The following is a 22,591-nucleotide window of genomic DNA, read 5'->3' as shown; positions in this document are numbered from 1 at the left end:
GTCTAAGATTAGGTATAAGAGTGTTGTCCTTCGCCGTCGGAGTCATTCCAAGAGGCGAGAAGAGACTGAGGAGTAAAAAAAAAGCATGAGACTGCGCGGAAGAAATCCTCTGAGCCCGGAGACGCACCGATTGACGTCGGTGGCATGTCTCGGTACTTGGTAATACGGGGGCAATGCATACGACGCAGGAGGTGAAGATCCAAGCCAGAAGTGGACATACGCAAGGGACGACATATTGGCTCTATGCTCTATTCATGTGTTGAGCTCCCTCAATTTTAACCTCATCAAATTGGCTATCCTTGAATGCTCGCCCCTTAGCCAGAGGTGTAAACTTTGATACAGTCTATCAACGCTGCCAAAATTGGATTCATCCGTCTGACACTGGCCGCCCGAGTTGAGTGACGTAAATTGATCAATCAGGCGGCCGGCCCTTCCCATCTCGCCGGATAATAACTGGATCTTCAATGCCGTCTGGATACGTGGGTCGTCCACGTTGAAACTCCCTATAGCCATCTTGGCAGGCGCAACAGCCAGCCCCGTCGTGTACGGAGCGGTTGTAGCTGTATCTTCTGCGCCACCCATACCAAGCGAGCAGTCTGGCCGGACATGACTCCATGAGGCGCCATGTGTGTAGCCAGCAGCTTGCTGGTACCATAGTAGGACCCGGGATATGATTGATGCATAGAGAAACGCAAGATGCGGCGATCGAGCACAGGAGCAGGTCAGAAGAGGACCGAGCCGCTCGCTGGCCTCGGAGCTGAGGCGTAGCACGTGGTCCAAGGGTACTTGATTACCAACACTGCTTGTCGCCGAGGCTGGTGTTGTTCCTGGTGATGAGGTAGAGTGAATGTTGTTAAGATTGGGGAAAGACAGGTGTCGTAGGATATCGTATGCCTCCCGAGGGCAGTCGTGGCCGCTGATGCCTGCAGACGGCATTGCGGTTCTGCCAGAGTGTGAATTCGTGTCGGATGGGGATTGATGTGCGGTGGGCTGGGCCGTGAACGCCTCGGTTGATGGATAACTCCCCCAGTCAGTCGACTCCGGGGTTGGAAATGGCCCGGGATGCATATTAGGGGATAAGTGGTTGTTGAAGTGATCTGTCAAGGCCCATTTACCAAGATTGAGAGAAGGGGAAGTAGGCAGAAATTGCTCGTTCAGGTCGTTGAACAAGCTGTCCAATGCATCCAGGCCTATGCAGTTGGTGTTCTCATCTATCGCATCCCAGGCTGCGATTACGTCAGTAATGCTTGGGAGCGGATCGAACGTCGCAATTAATATACCATCGCTGGAACTGCTGCTGTCGAGCTGGCGCACATCTGCAACGCCGGCACCAGCTCCGGCTTGATCGCCCGGGGTCCGACTTAAGCTGGATCGAAGTTTCACTCGCGGCGGCTTCCCCATTTTCCGTGAAACCCCATAGACGCATGTCCTGCCATAAGAGACACAGCGTCCGCACTCGGGCTGGCCTCGGTCGCATTTCACCTTGGTCGCACCACATTGATCGCAGCTGGTTCGCAGTTTCGGCTGCCCTGGTCGTTTCGGCGGATTAGCAGGCATGGCGAGAGTACGACAAAGAATGGCGAGCGATTGGGATGACGCAAGTGTCCCGGAGCATCCCTATTCAATATATATCCTCGTTCAGATACCATTATTCAACCGCTTCTGCATAGCATATCGTCAGATGTCAGGTTCTTTCCAGCGGACCAATCTGGCGTGCCGCTGACTCTGACGCATGTACCATCAAACCAGTGCCGCTTACTCCGGTTTCCATATGCCTACACCTTAATCCTACCCGTCTCCATCGTGGCTTGTCTAGTGTGCGGCCACGGGTCGATTGTTGGTCGCCCTCCCCCTCGGGCGGCCGCCGACCAACATCTCACTTGCGGTCTAAGCATGTACTTACAACACCACACCACCAACGCCAATACCACCAACGCCACAGCCTTTTATTCCTCCTTTCGCCCATACGATGTCTCAAACTTTAAAGACGGATTACCCACATCGGAATATCGGATTGCCGCACCGTACCGGATCGGATCCGGGAACGCCCCCTCCTCCGCTCGTACAAGGAATTATAATAGCTGCCCATCGTCAGTGTGACAGATCGTTTCCGTCATGTGGCATCTCATTTCTGTTCAGAGACGCAAGTCACCGGCTTCCTGTCAACTCCTCTGGGACAATTTCTTTGGCATCAGCCGCGCGCTCTTTCAGACACTCACCCTCCTCTATTATACAGTAGCCCTCCGACATCGTACCGAGCCACCCTGGTCCTTGTCAACTATTACGTTAAGCTGCGCGACATTGGCAGCTGGCACTGATTGGCGTGTCGCAGCTCAGACCGTCAGAGTCGTCTTTTACGATATGAATACGAAATCCCCCCGGTCGGGGTGGGGCATGGCTTATGCACCTGGGACGGGCCCAGTTGGCGCTTCCACCCATGACAGCATCGCAGATCCTCATCGAGTAAGCGTCCTGACTTTCAGACTTCATTCTGACGCCCAGCATCGTTACTGTGCATTGTCTCAGCGGCCGCCGCGACCAAACCTGGACGGCGACCAATGGCGCCCACTGGCTCCTGCAAGCTTCGATTAACTTACGATTGCGACTCGCTCCCCAGCCCGTGACAGCAACCTCGCTGACTTCCACGATCACCCAACAAAACGCACCGTCAAGCCCATCCGTATCTCTCACGGACGACTATCGATGGCTACAAGCATCTTTTTGTGGGACGTCGACACGGGTTGCTGCCACCTCTACTAGTTTTCAAGCTCAAACTGTTTGGTGTGGCGGTCGCCCTAAATTGGCATGCTGTGTTGCAATGGCGGAGAAGGGAGCTGGCGCAAGGTATGTGAATAGGCCAACTGCTGATGAAAGATTGCGCAGCGATACTGGGCGGGAATATGTTGTTCTTATTGTTATTTCCTTTTTGTTAATCAAAAGACCTTGAGGCTTCATACATATACGTATATCTTCATCGAGTGGTCCCTTCTAAGACTTGAGTCCTAGAAAGTCCTACATCTAGGACGTTGAACCTTAACCTTAACCTTAATCCTGAAGTTGAGGGGGCTCTTAGTTCTTCCAACACTGAAGGATCCCGAGTACCATAAAACGCAAATTATCATGACAACTGCTATAGACCAGTAGGAAACGACTGCACCAATAGAATTGCAAGATGGAATTAAGTATTCTTACCAAGTTTTGCATGCATTAAATCACAAGTAATGGGGAAATTGGAGATCGTCGGTTACCAAATGTCCTGCTAGCGCCCCTTTCATCCCCCACGCATTTGAGTCGTCGGTTGCAAGACATATTGTGAGGATTTCAGGAGTATTACGTATCCTGCGACTGCGGGTAGTAGAATTCGCTCGATTCAAAACTACCACCAAAGCCGGATAGGTCTAATGAGGAGAGACTTCTCATCCTAGATGGGCCAGCCCCTCACAGTTCCGTAGCAAACATTGTGGTGATTGGCTGCTTTGCGCATTGAGGTGCCTTCAGTAACCTCTTGAATAGCCAATTGAAGGTCATTTTCAGTGTAATTGGGCATGCTGAATAGCCCAAAGAGGTTGAATTGCCCAATGAGGTGTTGTGGAAGGAAGAAACGCGTGTGGCCAGAGACGCGTTGTGGTCAACGCGGCTTAAAGTGGGCCGGTCAACTAGTGGTTTGGTCAACTACTAGGGTAGCTGACTTATGCTACCTGCCAAGCGTTATAGTTCCAGCCACGTCCAGATTTTTGACATCTCGAGGCGTGCGCCTTTCTCCGTCTTCATGTCACATGGATTTGTCATACCTTGTTAACTAAGAAAATTCGGAACAATCTGGACATGCAAAGGATGCTCGCTTTAATCAGGCACCATGTTTGGTGATTGTTTAAATATCTGCCACATTATTGTACTGTACTCAGGTTGCAAGTGTTTCTTCAAAGTCGGTTAAACAATTATTCAGGGTTGCATGCTTTAAGCAGGGTATTCCAAATACGACGAAAGTGTTCGTGCTCCAGTCTCGTTAGCTAGAGTATAACGAGCACATCAGCAATTCACCGTACAAAGCCTTCCATCATAACAGCCGGGCGGTTATATGTGGCAAACTCTTCAGCGGATAGCGGTGGTAACTCGATCTCTTGGAAGCTACTGGGAAGAAATTGTCCCATGTTGTCATTCTCCAGTGGCGACTGCTGTTGAAGAGGGTTCTCATTCCATCCATCCATCATAAACAATTTGGTTAAAACGAAAATCCATTAAACACCATAAAACTGAGGTATTCGGAAAGAACTGTGTTACGGTAATCCTGCCTTTATTTCAGCTTCATTAGAAAGTGAGAATAGTCTGAGCTTTCCAGTTCGGCAGGCTCACATCAATTTGATTCGTAAAATCTGACAAGGTTTTAGTCAATGTGGAAATGCCAAGGATCCCTAAGTATGTGGGGACTTGGAATACGAAGGGATACATTCGAGGAGCATTTGAAAAACGCACCACCCTGCTTATCAAGCATACTAACTGCGGCTACCATTGAGGGTGGATGCTCATACCACTATGCCCCGCAAAATCGGCATACAATTGAGAGTGCTATTATCTCGGAGTGATATATGCACACAGAAAAATCGTACTCTCCTCTTGTCAAGTTCTTCTTCGTCTTCTAAGTCTGTCAGGTCAAGTTCTAGCCTTAGCCTTTATTATAGTGTTTGCAATATATCCCCTCTTGTCTCATAACTTCGTTAACATTTGCTGTGGCAGCTGCTCGCGAGGTTCAAAAGAGGTCCATATAGTCTGAGCTCCTTGGCCTCGTATAATCATGTGCTTGTCGCTCCATTTGACTAGCCCCTAGTTGATATCTTGATGTCGCCTTACCCATTACAACTGCTAGCATGAATAGGTAACATGAGAGGTCGTTGTTTTTTCCTACCCCATTTACGTAAAATCGATTATCGAGCGCGTTTTTACAGACATGACGTGGGTATCCAACTCGAAAGCTTGGGCTGTTGAATTCAGGGTGGTCATCAATTCAATCCACTGACGCCTCCGGTGGACGAAAGATCAACATGTGAACCGTGCGAGCGTGCACGTAACCATATAACAGACCGTGCCACCCCTGTTTCAACTCAATCGACGCCCCAGATTGAATTGATGACCACCCTGGTTGAATTCCCAAGTTATTCACTCTCACTTATAGTGATTTTCGGATAATGTGTAGTGTAAAACCGCACTAGAGTACCACTGACGGACAAGTAGGGCCTCTGTTGCGTCCAGTCAACTCGATCGAACGGAAGCGGATCGCTCTGGTACCGTCCAACCTGTTAAATCTAGGTAGCTAGGAAACATCTAGCATATTCTATGACGATGAAATCACAAGTTCATCCAAATACCTGCTGAGTCATTAGTACGTAGCGGCATGGATCTCTCAGGCACGATGATGTTCTGATATCAACGCACGTCACTCATCGGTGTCACCTTTGCTCAGCTAGATGAGTCTATTACCGGTAGCTCGCCCAACTAGACGGTTAATGCAAGCGTCACACATGTCGACGCTCACTGAGCACGATGGCCAGTCGTACCCAACGGGCACATTTTCTTTGTTGCATGTTAATGAGTCTATTTCATGCATCATGATGAAAATTGACGTTCGCGTTGAAAAATATGTCTGACATGAGGTATTAATAAAGGTGAGATCAGTCAAAGGGAAGTGGATGAGATGCATCTCCAATGTCTCAACGTCTTCGTAATTTATCTCGGCAATTGTGATGTTTGCTCTGAGGCAAGAAACCATCAGATTGTCGCCATCGGGCGGGATGTAAACAGAGGGGTAATTTCAATTGCTTCACTGTCATGCAAGCTCATGCATTATAAGATTGGCTAATAGAGTTTCAGCCGGAGAGCCAAGCTGCCGACACGAGGTGGTGCGGGCACCAATTGCGTCCATCTCGATGTGGCGATGTCAGCCACGGCATGCATCACAAGCAATCAAGTGCCTGCACTATGCTTTTCTGGAGTAGGGTAGCAAAGTCTAGTCTCTGGTTCCTTGCTAGAAACTACCGACAGGCTTCCATCGCTCCCTCGAGGTTGTATTCTCAGCTGATGGCGTTTTGATGGCGTTTTGATGGCGATTTGATGCCGTTCGGCTAGGTCGGATACCAAGAACGGAAGCTACTCGGGTCTAGCACGAAACCTCCACGTTTGCTACCATCAGGAGATCAAACTCACTTCCCAATATAGCCGTTCTCGGCCGGAAATATTCCAGTTCGTAGGCTCGAGTGCTTTATATAGTGACCAATAGCTATGCGGCGATGAAATCACCTAGTCTCACCTAAGCCTAGCAGAATCCCGGTTGCAGCTTCCAGACGGATTCCCTGTGAGATCTGAGAATTTAAAATTGTCGCGAAAGTGGATTGAGATATTGCAGATGCCGTCATGACGATTGGTATATCCCCGTTTGCCGAACAACAGATCCACTAAGCCCGCAACGTAGAACTCAAGCATAGTTTCGGAGCTGACGACCACATAGCCGTCTAAAAAAAGAAACTCGCATGGAATTGATTGTGCTTCTGCACGATCTGCTAGTAGCATGAATAAGAAAAGGTCTCGGCGAAAGTCAACGAGGCCCAGTCAGAATTCAGCTCAAAAACATTCAGTGCAACATCGTGCATCCAAAATGACGAGTTAATGATGATGTGAGACCTGGCCAAAAGGCGGAATTTCTCTAGCCTAGACCACACACAGGAATGGCCACGTCATGTCATTTATCCTTTGCAGATGCCGAGATGGCTTTGAGGTGTATCATCTGCCGGAGCCGGCAACACGCGTCTTGGCTTCGGTGTTCGACTTGGTGAAGGCTAACAAGGAATTCATGTAATCTTGAGACCAGATTTGGGAGGCATGGCGACATGAAACAACTCAAGTCATCCGGCTTTGTAATGGGAGAGCGTCTGTGAATAAAGCTGAGGCCTTCCCCCTCATCTTCAAGAATGAATCTTCATCTCTATCTCCCAGCTCATACAGATAGAATCAACTTTGACTTCTCCTGACAACCGCTATCTTCTCTTAGTATACCTCTTGGACGAACCCTTTGCAATTCCTACTTCCTCAAACATCCTCTCACCCATTGACGTCAAAATGAAGCTCTCCCTCATCGCCCTCATTGCCGCTGCTGCCCCGGCCATTCTGGCCGCCCCTGCCCCTGAGGCTGAGCCAGGTGCTCCAGCCAAGTACGGCGACCATTATCCTCCCAAGGGCGGATACGGTCGCTACGGTGACAAGGGTGGGAAGCATAAGGGCAAGGGAGATGACGACGATGACGACGACAAGTACGACGACAAGTACGGCTATCCTTCCAAGGGCGGAGACAAAGGCCACTACAACAAAGATCGCCGTGGCAATGATTATGGAGGTTATGGGGACGACAAGGGCAAGGGCCATGGAGGTTATGGGGACGACAAGAGCAAGGGGCATGGAGGTCATGGGGACGACAAGAGCAAGGGGCATGGAGGGGACGACAAGGGACACGGCAAGGACCATTGGAAGGACCACGACAAGGGCTACGGCAAGGGCTACTAGGCCACTGGCTTTCAGGTCCAATCTTGGCTCCGAACCGGTCTCTGTGGGAGACGATTTAGGATTGGGTATGAGAAAGCGACGAATGGTGAATATAAGCCTGACTGGCGACGAGGTATCGAGAAGGGAATTAACGTGGATGAAGAGCTCGAGTTCATGTTTTATGTTTGGAAGTATTGACACACTCCTTCATGCTATGCGAAGGCATCGGAACGATGTCATAGTTGACAAGCCAAAACTGGCCTGAAAAATATTAAATACAATGTCTGTCCTTTACGAGACTTTATGAAACTTTTAGATCTCTTATATTTTACTATAAGAAGTACAAGTAAGTCTGTGAAGGAAATTACTGTACTGATTCCAGAGGTGTTGGAGATCAGCAATAGAACTCCCAGCCGTTAGGCCAAAAGAGGAACCAGTATCCGCACAATGTGCGGGTACTGCACCTCACATCTCTATATCAGGCTCCGGAGGTCCAGCGCTGATGGCAAGGACCCGACCCGCGTAATATCCTTACAATTACAATATGAAGTTATACTCCAATGAAACGTTAGATAGCTCTTGTAGTCCGAATATGTAGAAACTTATCATATGTGACTTGATCCCGTCCTATGTCTTCACGTAGTGTTCGAAGAACATGGACACTTCCCGGTGGAAGAAGATTGCCGAGCGGAGGGGATTCGATATCGCCAGCCGTGTCCGCTTGTATGCCAGGTCGAGGCTCGTCAGGAAAGCCTCAGCCTCGTCCGGATCCCGCGTCCGATACGCAGCGAGCCTCAGCTTGACCGGGTTTGTGATATCGTTCGGGTCAGAAACCTATAGGGCAGATAACGGGAGGCACATCATCAGCTGCTCTATCACATGCTCCTTATCCGCCGCCTGTGTATGGCCAGAGATTAGAACTCGATGCTTCTGTTCTGTTTGTAGCTTGTGCGTTGCGTCATCACTGAGCAAGCGTGTTCTACATGACCAATAATTATGTTCATACGAACATATAATATCTCAGCAGTGACATTTCCCTGCGTGTTCTAATACATATAAAGGAAAGTCGATTATATAGTTCACCAATGTGATCTAATCCTGATGAAGCAAGGCCGAACTATATAGAGTTGGGGTGAAAACGAGCGGGGTTCCCCCCCAACCCTTCCCCCCCTCCCCCAACCCTTCCCCCCTCCAACTCTTCTCCCTCCATGATTTTGGCTGTGATAAATATTTGCAGAGAACAAAATGCCAACCGCCTCTCACGTCTGTAGCAGGTGTGGAGAGCCTTGGACTTCAGGCCTATCTGGAACATATCGCACGTGCCCACGATGTCGAAAGGCGGATGCAGTTCGCAGAGAACGAAGGAAACGCGCACGCCAGGGTGATGGGATACGTCGCTGTACCAGTTGTCTTAGACCCTGGAACTCAACACTCTTCCGTCTGACGCCGAGGAGCTGATCGATGCCGCGCTGTCACAGGGCCGGTACGATTGCTTGGCCCTCTTGCTCAACAAATCCAGTCCCGTTCGGAAGGCTGTAACTCTGGGGAACATCACAAGGACGAGACAGTCACTGGATCAACAGAAAGATATCGTGCAGAGGGGAGACAAGTGGACCCCAACAAAAATCTGGGGGTTCCAAATTGGAACGGATTTACCAAATACATTCAACGCAAAGGATGCTTCAGAGGTCGCGAAGCTCCTAGACGAGATCGGTCGTGATCTGAAGCTCTGGGCACCTTTCAGAATCCTGGTGAAGAGCCTGAAGATCTCGATGTTCTTCGCTACCGGTGTGGTAGTGTGGTACGAAATCTTCTCTCGCCGGTCTTTTCATGTTGCAAAGAATTGGTGGTCTGGCTTGCGTTATGTTTTGTAGATGTGTCGTGGCCTGGTTGTAACTGTATCTCATAACTGTATCTCAGAAACCGATGCATCTTCTGCGACAAGGCCGGCTGCAGTCCGAGGTCCCCGGCACGGAGCACGCCCCGCTCAATTGACTACAGGAAGGGCTAATTGAGCCATTAATAGCCGAATGACGAAGAAGAACAAGATCGAATGGATTTAGTCCATCACATATATATATACCCTTATGCTTGATGGACAGCTTCAGCTAGCTCCTATTGGTAAAAATCTTCAGCGCGTGCTTGACCTTGGTACCGGGACCGGTATCTGGGCGATGGCTTTTGCAGAGTGAGTTTCCAGTCCTGGTGGTGATTTATTCCAAGATCCTTTCTTAACAACCCTGGGTATTAGTGATTATCCGTCCGCAGAAGTGCTCGGGACCGATCTGAGTCCTATACAACCCAAATGGTATAAATATTCCCTTCTACTTTGCTGGATCCTATTAACAACCATGATGCAGGACTCCGCCCAATTGCTTCTTTGAAGTTGATGATTATGAAGAAGACTGGGTATATCGCAAACCCCTCATGGCCAGTTGGACATAGACGTCCAAAGCGAGACTCGGGCAAATGATATGTACGAACATTGGTCTTGGTCATTGAGAGTGATATTGACAGTAGAGGTAGGTATAAAGTATCGAAAGGAGCATCGAACGATAGCTAAACGTGTCCGCATTTCTTTCCGTGCTTTGGTGGGCACATGAATATCGAGTCTGCAGGTGATCCAAAGATGGCTTCATCCCCAAAGTAAAATGCGTTGTAATCCTTATCAACGCACTTGCCGCCACCCGTGGGACCCACATGTGCACAGTGAATCTAGATGGCCAAAGTCAAGTAAACGCAGTCTTCAATATCAAGGAACGTAAAACAACTTACATCTAGACAACTTAAAGTCAAGATGACATGAATCTGCCGGCAAGCAACGGTGTTGCTAGTCGCGTAATCGAAGGTACCGAAGGGGATTGTTTCCAAAAATCCCAGGCATTCCTCCGGACTGCTCACTGATTGTTAGCTTCAATGTTCTATCCCATCTCCGCCTCTATGCCTCTGTTGTAGCGAATTAGGATTTTGCCAACCCACCTGTTCCACTGCGCATTAGGCCCCACGCATCGCTGCATGGCTAGGCCACAAATTGCCTGCTTGAAGCCGGCTTGGACAGCTAGATTGGACAGCGGTGCTCCGAGATTCATTTCGACGAATGCCTGGAGATTTGGGATCCAGGCGTCGTAGTGAGTGACTTCTCCTTTATCATTGAAGCGCCAGAATGCCACCTGGAAACCATTTTAGACATCATATCCCAAACTCATCCATCGATGGGAGGGATGAAAGTGTTAACAGCTGACTCACCTGTTTGAGGTACGTAACAAACTGAACGGGTACTGTAGGGTTTGCAATATCAACGCTTGAGACCTTCAAGTATACCGTCGACGTCGCAACCTCCGGACATCCAGAATTGAACTCCACGATTTTCGCCTCAGAGAAGATGGTAGGATTCTGTTCACCGGGGACGGGGGCCAGTCCGACGAAGTACTCGATCGAGCCAACGAGGTCGTCGAAGGCCCCGACTGGCGTGACGCGGCCGGAGATGTCGTTGGCGAAGAGCCCTGGCGGGAAGGTCGATGTGCCTTGTGTTATAATAGGGACATTATCTGGAGCAGTATGTTAGTAGAACGTTGAAGTGTGATTTATCCTGTCTAATGAGCATGGAATGTATCAGTGCTCCTAATAGTGTAAATAGTGCGTGTGGACACCCCAAACTGCTCCTTTAGTGCGTGTGACTGGGCGACACTAAACCACCAGTGCGTTGAAACGACCACACTAAACTACCAGTGTGCCTGCAAGGCCCACACTGCACTGTTAGTTCGTCTGTCACTTTCACACTAAACCATAGTGCAAATCATGGTCTGCACTATTAGTGTAAAATTCAAAGACTACTTGAGGCCGTTCCCCGTATATACTCTCAGTGCTCCGAATTGGCGGTTCAAATGGGCTAGGCTGCCTGGACCGCTTGGACCGCCTGTCATCCAGCGTTTTCAGTGGAGCAACAGCACAGTTGGTGAGCCTATATGGACGTGAAAACGCGCCAAAATCTAGACCCCCACTTCAATTTCCCAATTAGGCTCGCCTCAATGACCGCTGACCCGTGCGCACAATCATCTCGCACTAATAGTGAGACTGGTAGTCTGCGACTCCAGCACTGAACTACTGGTCCGTCTGATCGAGTCACACTGAACTACCAGTGTAGTGTGAGAGTCCTGCACTGAACCATCAGTGTAGAGCGAGAGACGTAAACTGAACTAGTAGTCCATGCACTAATAGTCTGCACTGCAGTGTGAACTAATAGTCCAGTTAATAGTGCGCACTATTAGGAGCACTGACCTACCCAGACGGAGCCGCATGCCCGACGATCCTCCCTCCAAGCTCTTTGGGAATCACATGTCGCCGAATATTATAAAGCCCGTAGCTTAGTCCCCGCAGGGTTTCCCTTGCCAAATCCCCGAGTCTAGACCTAGAGGTAGGATTCAAACCCTTGCGGCTCTTTTGTCATGCTAGTAGTCCACGGTCGCATCTGCTCAGAGCGCAATAGAGATGCGTCCCAACGTCGTATGACGCATACGTACCGATCTTGGACCCTTGGACAAACATCTGTATCGGCATCCGGAGTTCGCCTTGGCGATCGTCCCGGCGGATGGGTTTGGGTGCGTGCGTAATTACGTGTATTTTTGTTCCCTCAAGTGGTTCATCGTCATGGGGACCTGGCTGTGTCTCAGAAAATCTTGTAGGAGGAACCCTGGCTTGATCGCACTAACCGGTCGGACTGCCGGACCCATAGACCGCCGGGTAATCCTTAACAGGAAAAGCTCCCCTTGTCGTGGTCTTCTGCTGACAATAAGCTGCTGATGATTGGTTGAAACCCGATGTGGCTTAAAGGGCCAGAACTTGAGCCATCGTTGGATCGGCGATTCGGACCCCCGGCCGCACATCACCACGTAATATTCCTCGTGACTTGGTGATGGCCTTTGTAATCAGCCCATGCTTGCATCAAGGGGTGGCTGCCACTAAGTTGCTGCCAAACAGGCTTATCCCAGCATCCAGAAATACTTCAACTCAAAGATTATATCAAGTCCCTGAAGAATCATGGTTCTCGCCCATCAGGCCATCCCACAAGTACTCGATTCTCTAGACACTCAGTGCAAAAATCACTATTGAGGTCACACCGACCTATCTCTCGCGCAAAAATGGACGCTACGATATGTCCTTCGGACCTGGTCCTATCCTGTCGCACAAGCGAAAATGTAGGTACCATGGATCCTCTTTGTCTCTGAATCCACTCGGCGTACAAATCAACCCTACCCAATCTCATCCTTCCCCCCAGCATCCTGCTCCACATTTCCCCAAAAGTCGAAATCCCTGTGGGCTCTCTCGCATAATTTTCCGCGAGACAACGCATAAGGTATCCAGATCGCTGGAACAAACCGTGGGGCATTGTCATCTTTGAAATTAAGAACATGCTCATCGTTTGTTAGGCTACGGCGTCAGAAATTGGTCACTTTCCGTATGCGTGGGATCAATCCATCCCCAGATCCGACAATTACTATAAAAAGGCACCATTTTACGAGAACTACTATGGGAAGGGCCCCGCGGGGCTTTGTTTCAATGACTCTGCACTGTCGCCTTTCCAGAGCACAGCCGTTTCCTCTCTAGAATCTGACCGCATCTCATCACCCATTCTGGATGCAGAGATGGCACTGAATTTCTGTATGTCATACCAAAGCTACTCGCAACTCGCAGTCGTGACTAAACCCAATGGACGTAGGGGATGTGTCAATGGATATTATGGAGTCTATTCCTTGGGATCTCAGTCTAGGTCAACCATTGTATGGTGGTCTTCCCACCTTAGACCTGTCCCAAGATGTTCAAACTGCTTCCGATTATACCCACACAACAGCCTACCGACAAATTTCAGAAGCATTTTCTCTCAGTGGCAAGAGGGGAGAAAGAGAGTCAACGAGGAGCTTAGTCGGTGACGACAAAGGGGGCACCCGCAAACTTCCGACTGCGTCCCGAAAGTCCAAGAATTCAGGTGGGAAGAACCGATCGCTAGCATCTGAAAAGGAAGACCACCAAATCACGTTTGCGCAGAAACACGCCCGGGACTGTCACAACAGGGCCGAGAAGCAGTACCGCGACAGACTCAACTCGCGATTCACAACTCTGCTAAACATGATTCCCATTACCTCACAGACTGACAGCGAGGAGAGCGGCTCTGTCAGCACTGATGGGTCCGTTGACATGCGAAGCAAGGCCCGCAATGACAGCCGAGGAGTTAGTAGGGGCGAGATTCTAGACGCGGCGAGACAATACATTCAGACGTTGGAACGAGAGGAGGAAGTGCTTCAGCGAGAGAGGGAGCAGCTACTGAGAAGGATGCATAAAATTTACCCTAGCAAATGAAATGCATCTTGGCTTGCAGATAATAGAATTAAGGAGACATAATGCGCAGCGAGCTTGTTTGTTTGATCGTAACTGTACTCCCGCGAGCCAAATCCGATTGGTCCGACACTCTCACCCCAATCAATCGCCGCTTCTGCGTGCTGCTCCCCACACACTCACTCACTACCACACTTGCACGGCACGGAGATCCCATTGCGATTCAGTGTCCATTTTTCATCTTAACTATCCGTCGCGGTCAGTGTGGGGAATCTATCTACCGAAGTAGATGAAATGTAGATGTAGATAGATGTAGACTACATCTATCTATCTACTGCTGGCCCTTGTGGGTCATCTATCTATCTGGCCGCCAGGTACAGAGGAGCCTTTCAAAAGTCTCTGCTCACGCTAAGGACACTAGCGTCACGGGAAAGAGCAGGGTCCCACCCAAAATGTATAGTAGGATTCCCAATGTACCTACCGCTGTGTCCGACTTTCCTTGTATTCATTTCCTCCTTCCAACTCAATGATTTTTTTAATATGATGAGGGATGCGCTCAATCCAAGCCTGAATAGCTTCCTGCGGAAGCTCCTTCCAAGCTGCTTTCCAAGCTTTGACTGCCTCATGCCTTGACTTTGGGGCTCCTTTCCTTGTAGTCCGTCTCTTTATCCATGGCCAAGCCGGCTCAATAGGATTGAGGTCCGGGGAATTCCCACACCATAGCAGCCGGCTGATGCTATTCGCATCATAACATTGTTGCTGTATATAGTGGCTGTGAGCAGGAGCCTTATCTTCTTGGACCAAAGTGCCCGGGCGGTCCTTGGTACATTCCAAAGCAAAAGGAAACATCTTAGGGATCAGGATTGTCTTCTGATAGCGATACCAGTCAATACCGCCCTTGGACCCTCTCGTCAGCTTTCCGGACTTCTTATTCCATCGCCAGATTGGCTTCGGGCCGGGTAGTTGATGTAGATGTAATCGTCGTATTCCATTTGAAATTTCCCACTCTTCTCGCATAACAGCTTCAAGATCCTCATTCATTTTATTAATGATTTTTTCGGCTTCCTTCTTTTCGGCAGCAGTCTCTGGACCCCAACAGTGGCAGGGGCCCTTCTTATCATAGGAAAAGGCGCCCCAGAACATAAATTCAGATGCATCTTTCCATCGCTCCCGGATACAACTTCGAACAAATGCCTCATCGGCTTTTCGCCATACGCGATAGCTTCCTCGTCGATGGAGCAGGATAACAGAGGTCTCGTCAGACCAAATGACATTCTTCCAGTCCTCTAGGGTCCAGTGCTGGTGTTCAAGACACCAAGCCAGACGTGCCTCCCTCATCTTCTTCGTCAATCCAGGTTTCCTCGTTGGCTTTGTCTTTCGGAATCCAGCTTTCTTCAGTATTCGCCATACAGTGACGGCCGAGATCTCGATCCCATCGCTGCTCAGTTCGCCCGCAATATCAGCACACGTCTTTTCCCTGCCAAATCGATCGCGGCGAACCTTGGCGATGATCTCTATTCGTGCCTCGTCCGTCTGCTTCTTGGGACGCCCGGAGCGGTGCGCATCACGAAGGAATTCGTCATGGAGGGTCATCGGTCGGTGGTTGGGATCGAATCCGCGGGAAATAGCGCGTGCGTAGATGTCATTGATTGTACGGGGCGAAAGACCTGTTATCTCTGCAACTTCAGCTGTTGTTTTCCCGCCCGATGGGCTCTTGAAGACGACCACAAGAGCCCGGGTTGCAATATCGGTATTTTGACGCATTTTGGCGGTCAAGATGAGGGGAAAACAGGAAAAGTGAAAGAGGGGTGAGGTACCTAAGAATTTGGCTGGGTACATTCGCTTTCGGCACGATCCCTGTTTGTGGCTGACCTTAGCGTCCACGCGAGCAGAGACTTTTGAAAGGCTCCTCTGTAGATAGATGAAATGTAGGGTAGACGCCAGCCACAAACTACCTAAGGTAGAGGTACCTCGACATGCTGGTATGTTCCCAGCGTACTGAAGTACTAGTACCCCCCTCCTTGTATTTTTGCTTTTGTTCATGACCTATCTTTTTTTTTCTTTTTGCCCCCTGTCTTCGCCAAACCGTAGACAGATTTTGTGGTTAACATCATGCAGGCGCAAGCTTTGCTCGTCGTGCGAAGTATTCCGGGCTCATTGAGCCTGATCTTTGCCTCAAAACGACTTTCATAATCCCCCCGATTCGTTTCAAGACGAGCTATTGTCGTATTCGACCTACGAGAAAGAACCGATTGCAGATGAGTTCCAACGATGGTTAACTACAAGGCAATTGATAGGGGTGCTGCACCATTTTGATAGGGGTGCCGCAAGCTTACGGGTGCCGCACTTTTTGCGCTTCTCATTGGTCCAACTCCCACCTGTTAGTGCACCTTTACGCGCCAGAATTCTGCCGCATTCTTGCCAGCTGGTTGACAATTCGCGTCACATCGCGGTATCTCGGTCATCGCCATTATTTCTCTCAACGCCCGACGAGTACAATACGCCTATCAACACGGCCACACTGAAACCGAGCACAACCAATCGTAGAAAGAACCTCTGGATAATGACGTTATCCCTGTTTAACATTACGTGACCACATATTCCCGGCATTACCAATCCTGCGATGGTCTGTCCAGGCGACCTGACTATAAGAAGGAGCAGCTCTACAATGCCTTCACCTGATGCCGCTGCCGCCAACATAAGCCGTCGCAGAAGTCCAATTAGCACGATCAATCCCCCTAGTCAAACGCCATCGCGGCCTTCGTCGAGCAACTCAGACCAGTCGTCAGGCAGTTCAACGGCCAGCCTCGAAATATGTCGATATGGTACGGAAGGTATGGGCGGCGTGCCTGCAGGATGGCTCAACCAGCATTTTTACTCTCTGCCTGGACTTCACGATTCGATCGGCAAGGATATTCCAGGTGTTCAGTGGCGAAAATCAGACATATCCCTCCGGAACAATTATCGCACCTCCCAGTATCGACCAAGCCAACCGTTCCAACACGTTGACACACTGATACCAGACCCGGCCAAGACCATACGGGAGAGGCAGTGTGCCAATCAACAGAGCCGAGACGAGCGTATAACGCGAGCTGTAACGAGAATGACGATCCTCCCGACTGCCTTAGGATTGGCTCGCCAGCTCGTACAAACAGACCGGCACCTCGCCTCTGCACTTGCCTTGGCCCACGAAAGGAACCTTGCCTGGGCCGAACAAAGCCGTCAAGAGCAACAAGGCCGAGTGACTTTTTCACAGCCAGTCACAAGCCCTGTTCAGGTCTCATTGCTTCCGGAGGTGCCTGCCCAGGGCGAGGAGCAGTGTGAGCAGCACGGACTGTCCGATGCCAGCTCGAGATCCAACGCTATCGAAACAATCTCAAACCCACCAATTCCTGGCGATCCAGCTCCGTCGGTTGACGCCCTTTTTGCTAGGGTCAACAGTTTTGCGAAAACCCATGGCTTTGGTGTTATCAAGGCGCATGGTATGATTCGACCTGGACAGCGAAGTCGATATGTCTTCCAATGCGATCGGTACGGGGTTCCCCGGCCAGGAAGGGGTGCTGGCCTTCGGAAACGAAAGTCTCGAAAGTCGGGGTGCCTATGGAAGATTATTGCCGAGGCCCTGCCAGAGAACGGCTTCCAGTGGACTCTACGGCACTTCCCAGATGCGGAACACCACGACCATAACCATAACCCTAGTACCGATGCCGCCGCCCATCCAGTTCATCGACGACTTACTAGCCCTGTCAAGGCGACCATCCAGTCTTCCAGTCGACGGATTGGCATTCGTGCACGAGACATTGGTGGTATGGTCCGAGGTCACTTCCCAGATTCGGTTTACACCCAGAGAGATATCTACAATGCCAGAGCTCGGATTAACAGAGATAATCTGGGTGGCTACAGCTCTACGGCTGCATTGATCAAGTTGTTCGACGACAAGGAGATCCCTTACGTTGCCAAGTGGGCCAGGGACGAACCCGACCGCCTGGTGGGGTTGGTTTGGACGTTCCCTTACTCTATCCGGATGTGGAAGCGTTTCCCCGAGGTCATCAGTTTCGACAACACATACAACACGAACCGCTTCAAGTTGCCCCTCTTCCAAGTTACGGGACAGACCTGCTTGGGTACTGTCTTTAACGCCGCATTCGGGTTGATTGACAACGAGAGGCTTGAAGGGTTCCAGTTCCTTGCAAACGGTGTACGCACGCTCCTCGACCGATACAGCGTCCGATCCCCCGACGTTGTCATTACCGACTTTGACGACCAGATGAAGAAGGCACTAGGGGTTGAGTTTCAAGACGCCCAGCAGCAACTTTGCATCCACCATATCAACTCCAATGTAATGCTGCAGTCCAAACGGAAGTGGGCGAATACTACGATGGACAGCAGTACTGGCGAAGAGAGTAGTTCGGATGAGCCCGATGCTACCCTCAGCCAGCGCGATCGACAGGCAGTACAGGCATCTAGAAGAGAAGAGGAGCCAATCACCCAAGACAATATGTCTCGGCCGATAACCCACGATTACCACGGAGTTCTTATGCTGTGGAGGCTGGTGCTGTTTGCCGAGACGGAAGAGGATCATGAGAAGGCCTGGGAATGCCTCTGTACGCAATTCGGTGACCAGAGAGCGATTCTCGCGTATCTGTATGGTATGTACATGCCTGTAAGGGCGCAGTGGGCCCGCTGCTTCATCCGGAAGTACCGCAACTTCGGCATTCGAGTGACCTCCGGTACAGAGGCCAGCAACAACAATATCAAGAGCTATCTCCTAAATGGCATGAGCCATTTGTATCGGCTTGTCGAGGCAATCCAAGGTATGCTGGAAGACCAGGAGAGGGAGTTTCGTCAAGCTTGTGCTCAGGACGAAGTGTTAACGGCGCGAGAGCACGTGGGGCGCGGCTCAGAGTATCTGGGCGAGCTTCCTAAGATAGTGTCTCAGAAGGCACTTTCTTTGATTACCAGGGAGCACCGCAAGGCATTGAAAGGCATCCCAACCCCGGCAAATCCGTGGCCGGGTCCCATAAGATCGTGTAACGACGATTGCACCGTGCCTATCGAGCTTGGTATCCCCTGTTATCATACCATCTACAGGAAGCTTATCACCGCAACGCCTCTGACCAAGTGGAATATCCATCCGCGGTGGCATCTACGAGAGCCTGTGAGCGAAGACATACATCGCCGGATCCTAGACCCAAAGATCGCTACCAATCTTCGTGGACGGCCAAAAAACAACCCCCAGCCTATACCGGCGAGTAAGCAGTTGGGCCCAGTAGTCAAACCCGGAGCCGTCGGGTTTCAGACAGTCAGCCTCAAAACAGTCAGCCAAAGCGCCGCGGCCGATCACCTAGAAGTCGAAACAAGACGACTCTGGCCCCCTTGGCGGGCGGGGCCAGCCAGGCACAAAACAGTCAGTCAAGCCAGGGAAGGACATTGCCTCTCGGGTCTGGGAAGACTACCGGAATACGGGCAAGTGGGTGCAGGACTCAACCGAGTGTACGAAGACAACGGTCTCAATGGGAGCTATTGAGCGATGAGGAGACAATGCTTTCTATCCAAACAAGATCTACAGCAGTTAAAGCTGCTACACGGGCTCCAAGCAAATGCAGCAAATGCCATACGGTTGGCCATACAATGACCTCAAAGGCATGCCCTTTGAGGTACTCAGAATGACCCTTGCAATCAGATTTTGCTTCGGAGCAGCCTCACGATCTACCGGTACCGCATTATTGGATTCAACCCCAAATCCAAAAGGGGTCCCGGAATCGAATTCCACGACAGCAGTATCAGCATCTCAACCTCTTGCTGAAGCTGCGCCACCGCCTCCTACGTCGCCTGTTCTTATGTCAGTACCTTCGCCCAATATACCTCCATGTTCACCGCCGAGGTACGATTCCGCACAAGCTATATATCAAAGATATGTTGCTGCAGGAAGCGCTTGGTATGAAGCGCAACCCCGTAGGTGACATCTGGAGGAGAATCGAAAGAGATCCTGAGGAACAAGAGCTCTACCGTAGGAGACTATAGATGTGCATACTTACCATCCACGGCCGTAGTCGCTAGGCCATTTGCTTCCATTCTATGCCTGTGATGACCCAGTTACTCCACGAAAACACCACCGTGACAGTGGCGGTGGTCCCTACAGTGTTAAGGCATAGTGGAGCGGACCAGCTCACCGCCTTGTGCGGGGTGGCCTGACGGGGCCGACGAGTCTTTGGACCAATGAGAAGCGCAAAAGTGCGGCACCCGTAAGCTTGCGGCACCCCTATCAAAATGGTGCAGCACCCCTATCAATTGCCAACTACAAAGCCAGACGTCTACACAAAGCATGATGACCCGCTTCAGTGCTGGCCTGCTAAGCGGTTTAAACATCCACGCGTGGCTAGAATGGCGATTGACATCTTATCAATCCCGGCGATGGCTGCTGAATATCAGCGGACTTTTTCCTCCGCAAGTACCATGGTATCCCCCAAACGGACTCGTCTAGACACAAGTACAATTTCTGTTGCTCAGACAGTCAGGTCATGGCTGAAAGCAGGGCTGTTGGAAGGATATAACGGGTTGTTGACGGAGATGGCCGATGATATAGTAGAGACAGTGGTTTAGTGGTTGTGGGGTTTTAGTAGATAGATGCCATCTACCTATATCTACATGTAGCCTACATCTATCTATCTATCTTGCAAGTCATGACTAAGCATCTACATCTATCTACTTGAGGCGTTGGTAGATAGATGTAGATAGATTCCCCACCCTGGTTCGGGTGGACACATAACCTCCGGTACGAGTGTCGGCCAAGCCACCACCTTCGGAACGGTCTCATCCACATCCATCTCTTGGCCACGAAGATACGCTTTATTGAAAGACGCCACTGTCCGCCGCGACATTGTCGGATCCTGTCGCATTTGCCGAATAGGCCAAAAGTGGAGTGCACACTCCAGCAGATGTAGCTGTAGTGGCTGTATATATGTGACAGATCCTGCACCAGGCTTTCTAACCATACGCCATACGCCATACGGACCTATATGGTTTATGGTGTATGATTTATTCTCGTATGGCGAACTAAACCATATATTGCCAATACGGCAAATGACTTTAAGGCCCCATATCTTCCTCTAGAGCGCTGGTGCTTCCCTCCTTTGCCGTGTACTCGTGTTGTTCGACCTCGTCTACTTGTAGCCCTGCCGTTATGCCGCTGCGAATCCAGCTCTTTAAGCACTCCCCCTTTTCAATTGTCGATGCTCCAAGGAGCATTCGATCCCATGAAATTGTACGCCGTGCTCCAGAGAATATACGCTCGGGGTCAGCAGACATAGCGGGTATTAAGAGAATGTCTATTGTCATCTTTAATAATCGAGGAAATCGCTCCTTCTGCTCATCGCGGAGCCACCAGGCAAAGGGGGAGCAGTCGATTGGAATAGATGACTGGGAGGTGTAGGTTTCGTATTCGTCAACGTCGGGCTCTGTGCCTATAACATCAAGCTCCTGTGCAAGCAGGTCATACTCATCCAGTTCCAGTTCCAGAACAATGGAAGGAGTAGTATAAACGGTTGGTAGGTTCTTGTATTCGCCTTCCCACAACTTCTTCACTCTTGTAAAGATCTTCTTATACCATAACTTTAGCCAATTTTTCTATACATAAGCCTTTCCTCGGGATAGATGGAGAATAAGCGCTGCACCGTATGCCGGGCTCTCATCGGAGAGCTGGTAGTATTTATCGAAGACATACCAGCTCGTCAGCACTGGACCGAGTAGCTGTTAGTTCATCTTGTATTTGTTGAAAGCTTGCTAGTAGTGCTTGTGGAGGGCGTCCATCGTAAATAACATACGATCAAGCGTTGAACAATAGCCCTCAGTAAGGAGAGTTATCCTCCAAAATGGCTATGGGAAGTTCCATGTCTCGCAGAGGTTTTGCTAATTCTATAGTGCTAAGTAGTCATCCACAAGAGCGTCGTAGTACTTGTCCTGATACCATTTGATATACTCCTTCTTATTAAGAGCGATATCCAACACGAGAAACCATAAGTTCCAGCGTATATCGTTATCTAGCCCGAGGACTTTGCCCGCACGCCTCCGAAAGAGGTTATACCTGTAATCGTTCGCTCTAATATGGATAGCAGTATTATGCAACTTGCCGAGCGGACCGAGTTGACTCCAGCGACGCTCCTTTCGCTTCTTCCAACCCTGCATCATGTCCATGTTGAATGAAGCTTGGTCCATCTCTTCAATCTGCCTGCAGGCCTCAAGCACAGCCTCTTTGCTATCCATGAAAAGAAAGGCTTGGACGGAAAGGTTGACAACGTGGCCATGGCAATGAATCCGTCTGTGTTTTGCATTCTAGACGATGTCTCGTCCCTCAAGGAAGTGGCTCAATAGACGGCATAGCGCGTCATTGGAACCGTGGTTATCTCCTGTAATATAGCCCAGCTGGCGTAAGATACCGTACTCCTCAATGACCGGCTGAAGGAGCTTCCATTGCTCAGCTCCGCTGTGGCTTCCAGGGCCGTCTATGCCAGGAAGTTCAGGTAAGGCCAGCAGTGCCTGGCAGGGATTTTTCGTGCCTTCCTGCATAAATTGCACACATATTCCAAGGAAAGCTTTATGGTTTGGTGCGCTCCATACGTCAGCGGAGAGGTGAAGCTTGGGAGGTGATGATTGCAGCTTTTTTCGAAGAATATCCTTGTGGATCGCGTAGGAGTTTGAGCAGAGTTTTTGGACATGGCCGTGGGAGGTATTGATA

The 22,591-nt window shown here is 50.2% G+C and overlaps 7 protein-coding genes across 7 annotated transcripts; 5 read left to right on the top strand and 2 right to left on the bottom strand.

The window, feature by feature from the left end:
- Positions 1–252: 252 nt before the first annotated feature.
- On the bottom strand, positions 253–1,557 carry BGZ61DRAFT_540982 (uncharacterized protein; the record flags this gene model as incomplete). Its single annotated transcript, XM_046254982.1, has 2 exons — positions 253–1,226; positions 1,281–1,557. The coding sequence occupies 2 exons, from the start codon at positions 1,555–1,557 to the stop codon at positions 253–255; spliced, it is 1,251 nt and encodes a 416-aa protein (XP_046094871.1).
- Positions 1,558–2,115: 558 nt separating this feature from the next.
- Positions 2,116–3,107, top strand: BGZ61DRAFT_523990 (uncharacterized protein; the record flags this gene model as incomplete). Its single annotated transcript, XM_046252615.1, has 3 exons — positions 2,116–2,463; positions 2,769–2,844; positions 3,007–3,107. 3 exons carry the CDS (start codon positions 2,116–2,118, stop codon positions 3,105–3,107), a joined length of 525 nt encoding a protein of 174 aa, XP_046094870.1.
- Positions 3,108–6,981: 3,874 nt separating this feature from the next.
- Positions 6,982–7,548, top strand: BGZ61DRAFT_570515 (uncharacterized protein; the record flags this gene model as incomplete). The annotated part of the gene is made up of 1 exon (XM_046256047.1): positions 6,982–7,548. A coding segment is annotated over one exon (567 nt), but the record flags the coding sequence as incomplete, so codon positions are not given.
- Positions 7,549–8,772: 1,224 nt separating this feature from the next.
- Positions 8,773–9,542, top strand: BGZ61DRAFT_486631 (uncharacterized protein; the record flags this gene model as incomplete). The annotated part of the gene is made up of 3 exons (XM_046249880.1): positions 8,773–8,790; positions 8,943–9,323; positions 9,402–9,542. 3 exons carry the CDS (start codon positions 8,773–8,775, stop codon positions 9,540–9,542), a joined length of 540 nt encoding a protein of 179 aa, XP_046094868.1.
- Positions 9,543–9,602: 60 nt separating this feature from the next.
- Positions 9,603–9,972, top strand: BGZ61DRAFT_372387 (S-adenosyl-L-methionine-dependent methyltransferase; the record flags this gene model as incomplete). The annotated part of the gene is made up of 3 exons (XM_046242171.1): positions 9,603–9,715; positions 9,779–9,835; positions 9,888–9,972. Coding segments are annotated over 3 exons (255 nt in total), but the record flags the coding sequence as incomplete, so codon positions are not given.
- Positions 9,973–10,086: 114 nt separating this feature from the next.
- Positions 10,087–12,205, bottom strand: BGZ61DRAFT_523989 (uncharacterized protein; the record flags this gene model as incomplete). Its single annotated transcript, XM_046252614.1, has 5 exons — positions 12,048–12,205; positions 10,774–11,075; positions 10,507–10,697; positions 10,303–10,420; positions 10,087–10,242 (listed from the first exon to the last, which is right to left on the bottom strand). Exons 1-5 carry the CDS (start codon positions 12,082–12,084, stop codon positions 10,087–10,089), a joined length of 804 nt encoding a protein of 267 aa, XP_046094866.1. The 5' UTR covers positions 12,085–12,205.
- Positions 12,206–12,416: 211 nt separating this feature from the next.
- BGZ61DRAFT_466791 (uncharacterized protein) lies at positions 12,417–14,281 on the top strand. The gene is made up of 3 exons (XM_046247706.1): positions 12,417–12,722; positions 12,954–13,185; positions 13,244–14,281. Exons 1-3 carry the CDS (start codon positions 12,666–12,668, stop codon positions 13,879–13,881), a joined length of 927 nt encoding a protein of 308 aa, XP_046094865.1. The 5' UTR covers positions 12,417–12,665; the 3' UTR covers positions 13,882–14,281.
- The last annotated feature ends 8,310 nt before the right edge of the window (positions 14,282–22,591 follow it).

This window comes from Ilyonectria robusta (assembly GCF_021365365.1).
Source record: "Ilyonectria robusta strain PMI_751 chromosome Unknown BGZ61scaffold_51, whole genome shotgun sequence".
Classification (NCBI taxonomy): Eukaryota; Fungi; Ascomycota; class Sordariomycetes; order Hypocreales; family Nectriaceae; genus Ilyonectria; species Ilyonectria robusta.
This window is presented reverse-complemented; position numbering and strand designations above follow the sequence as displayed.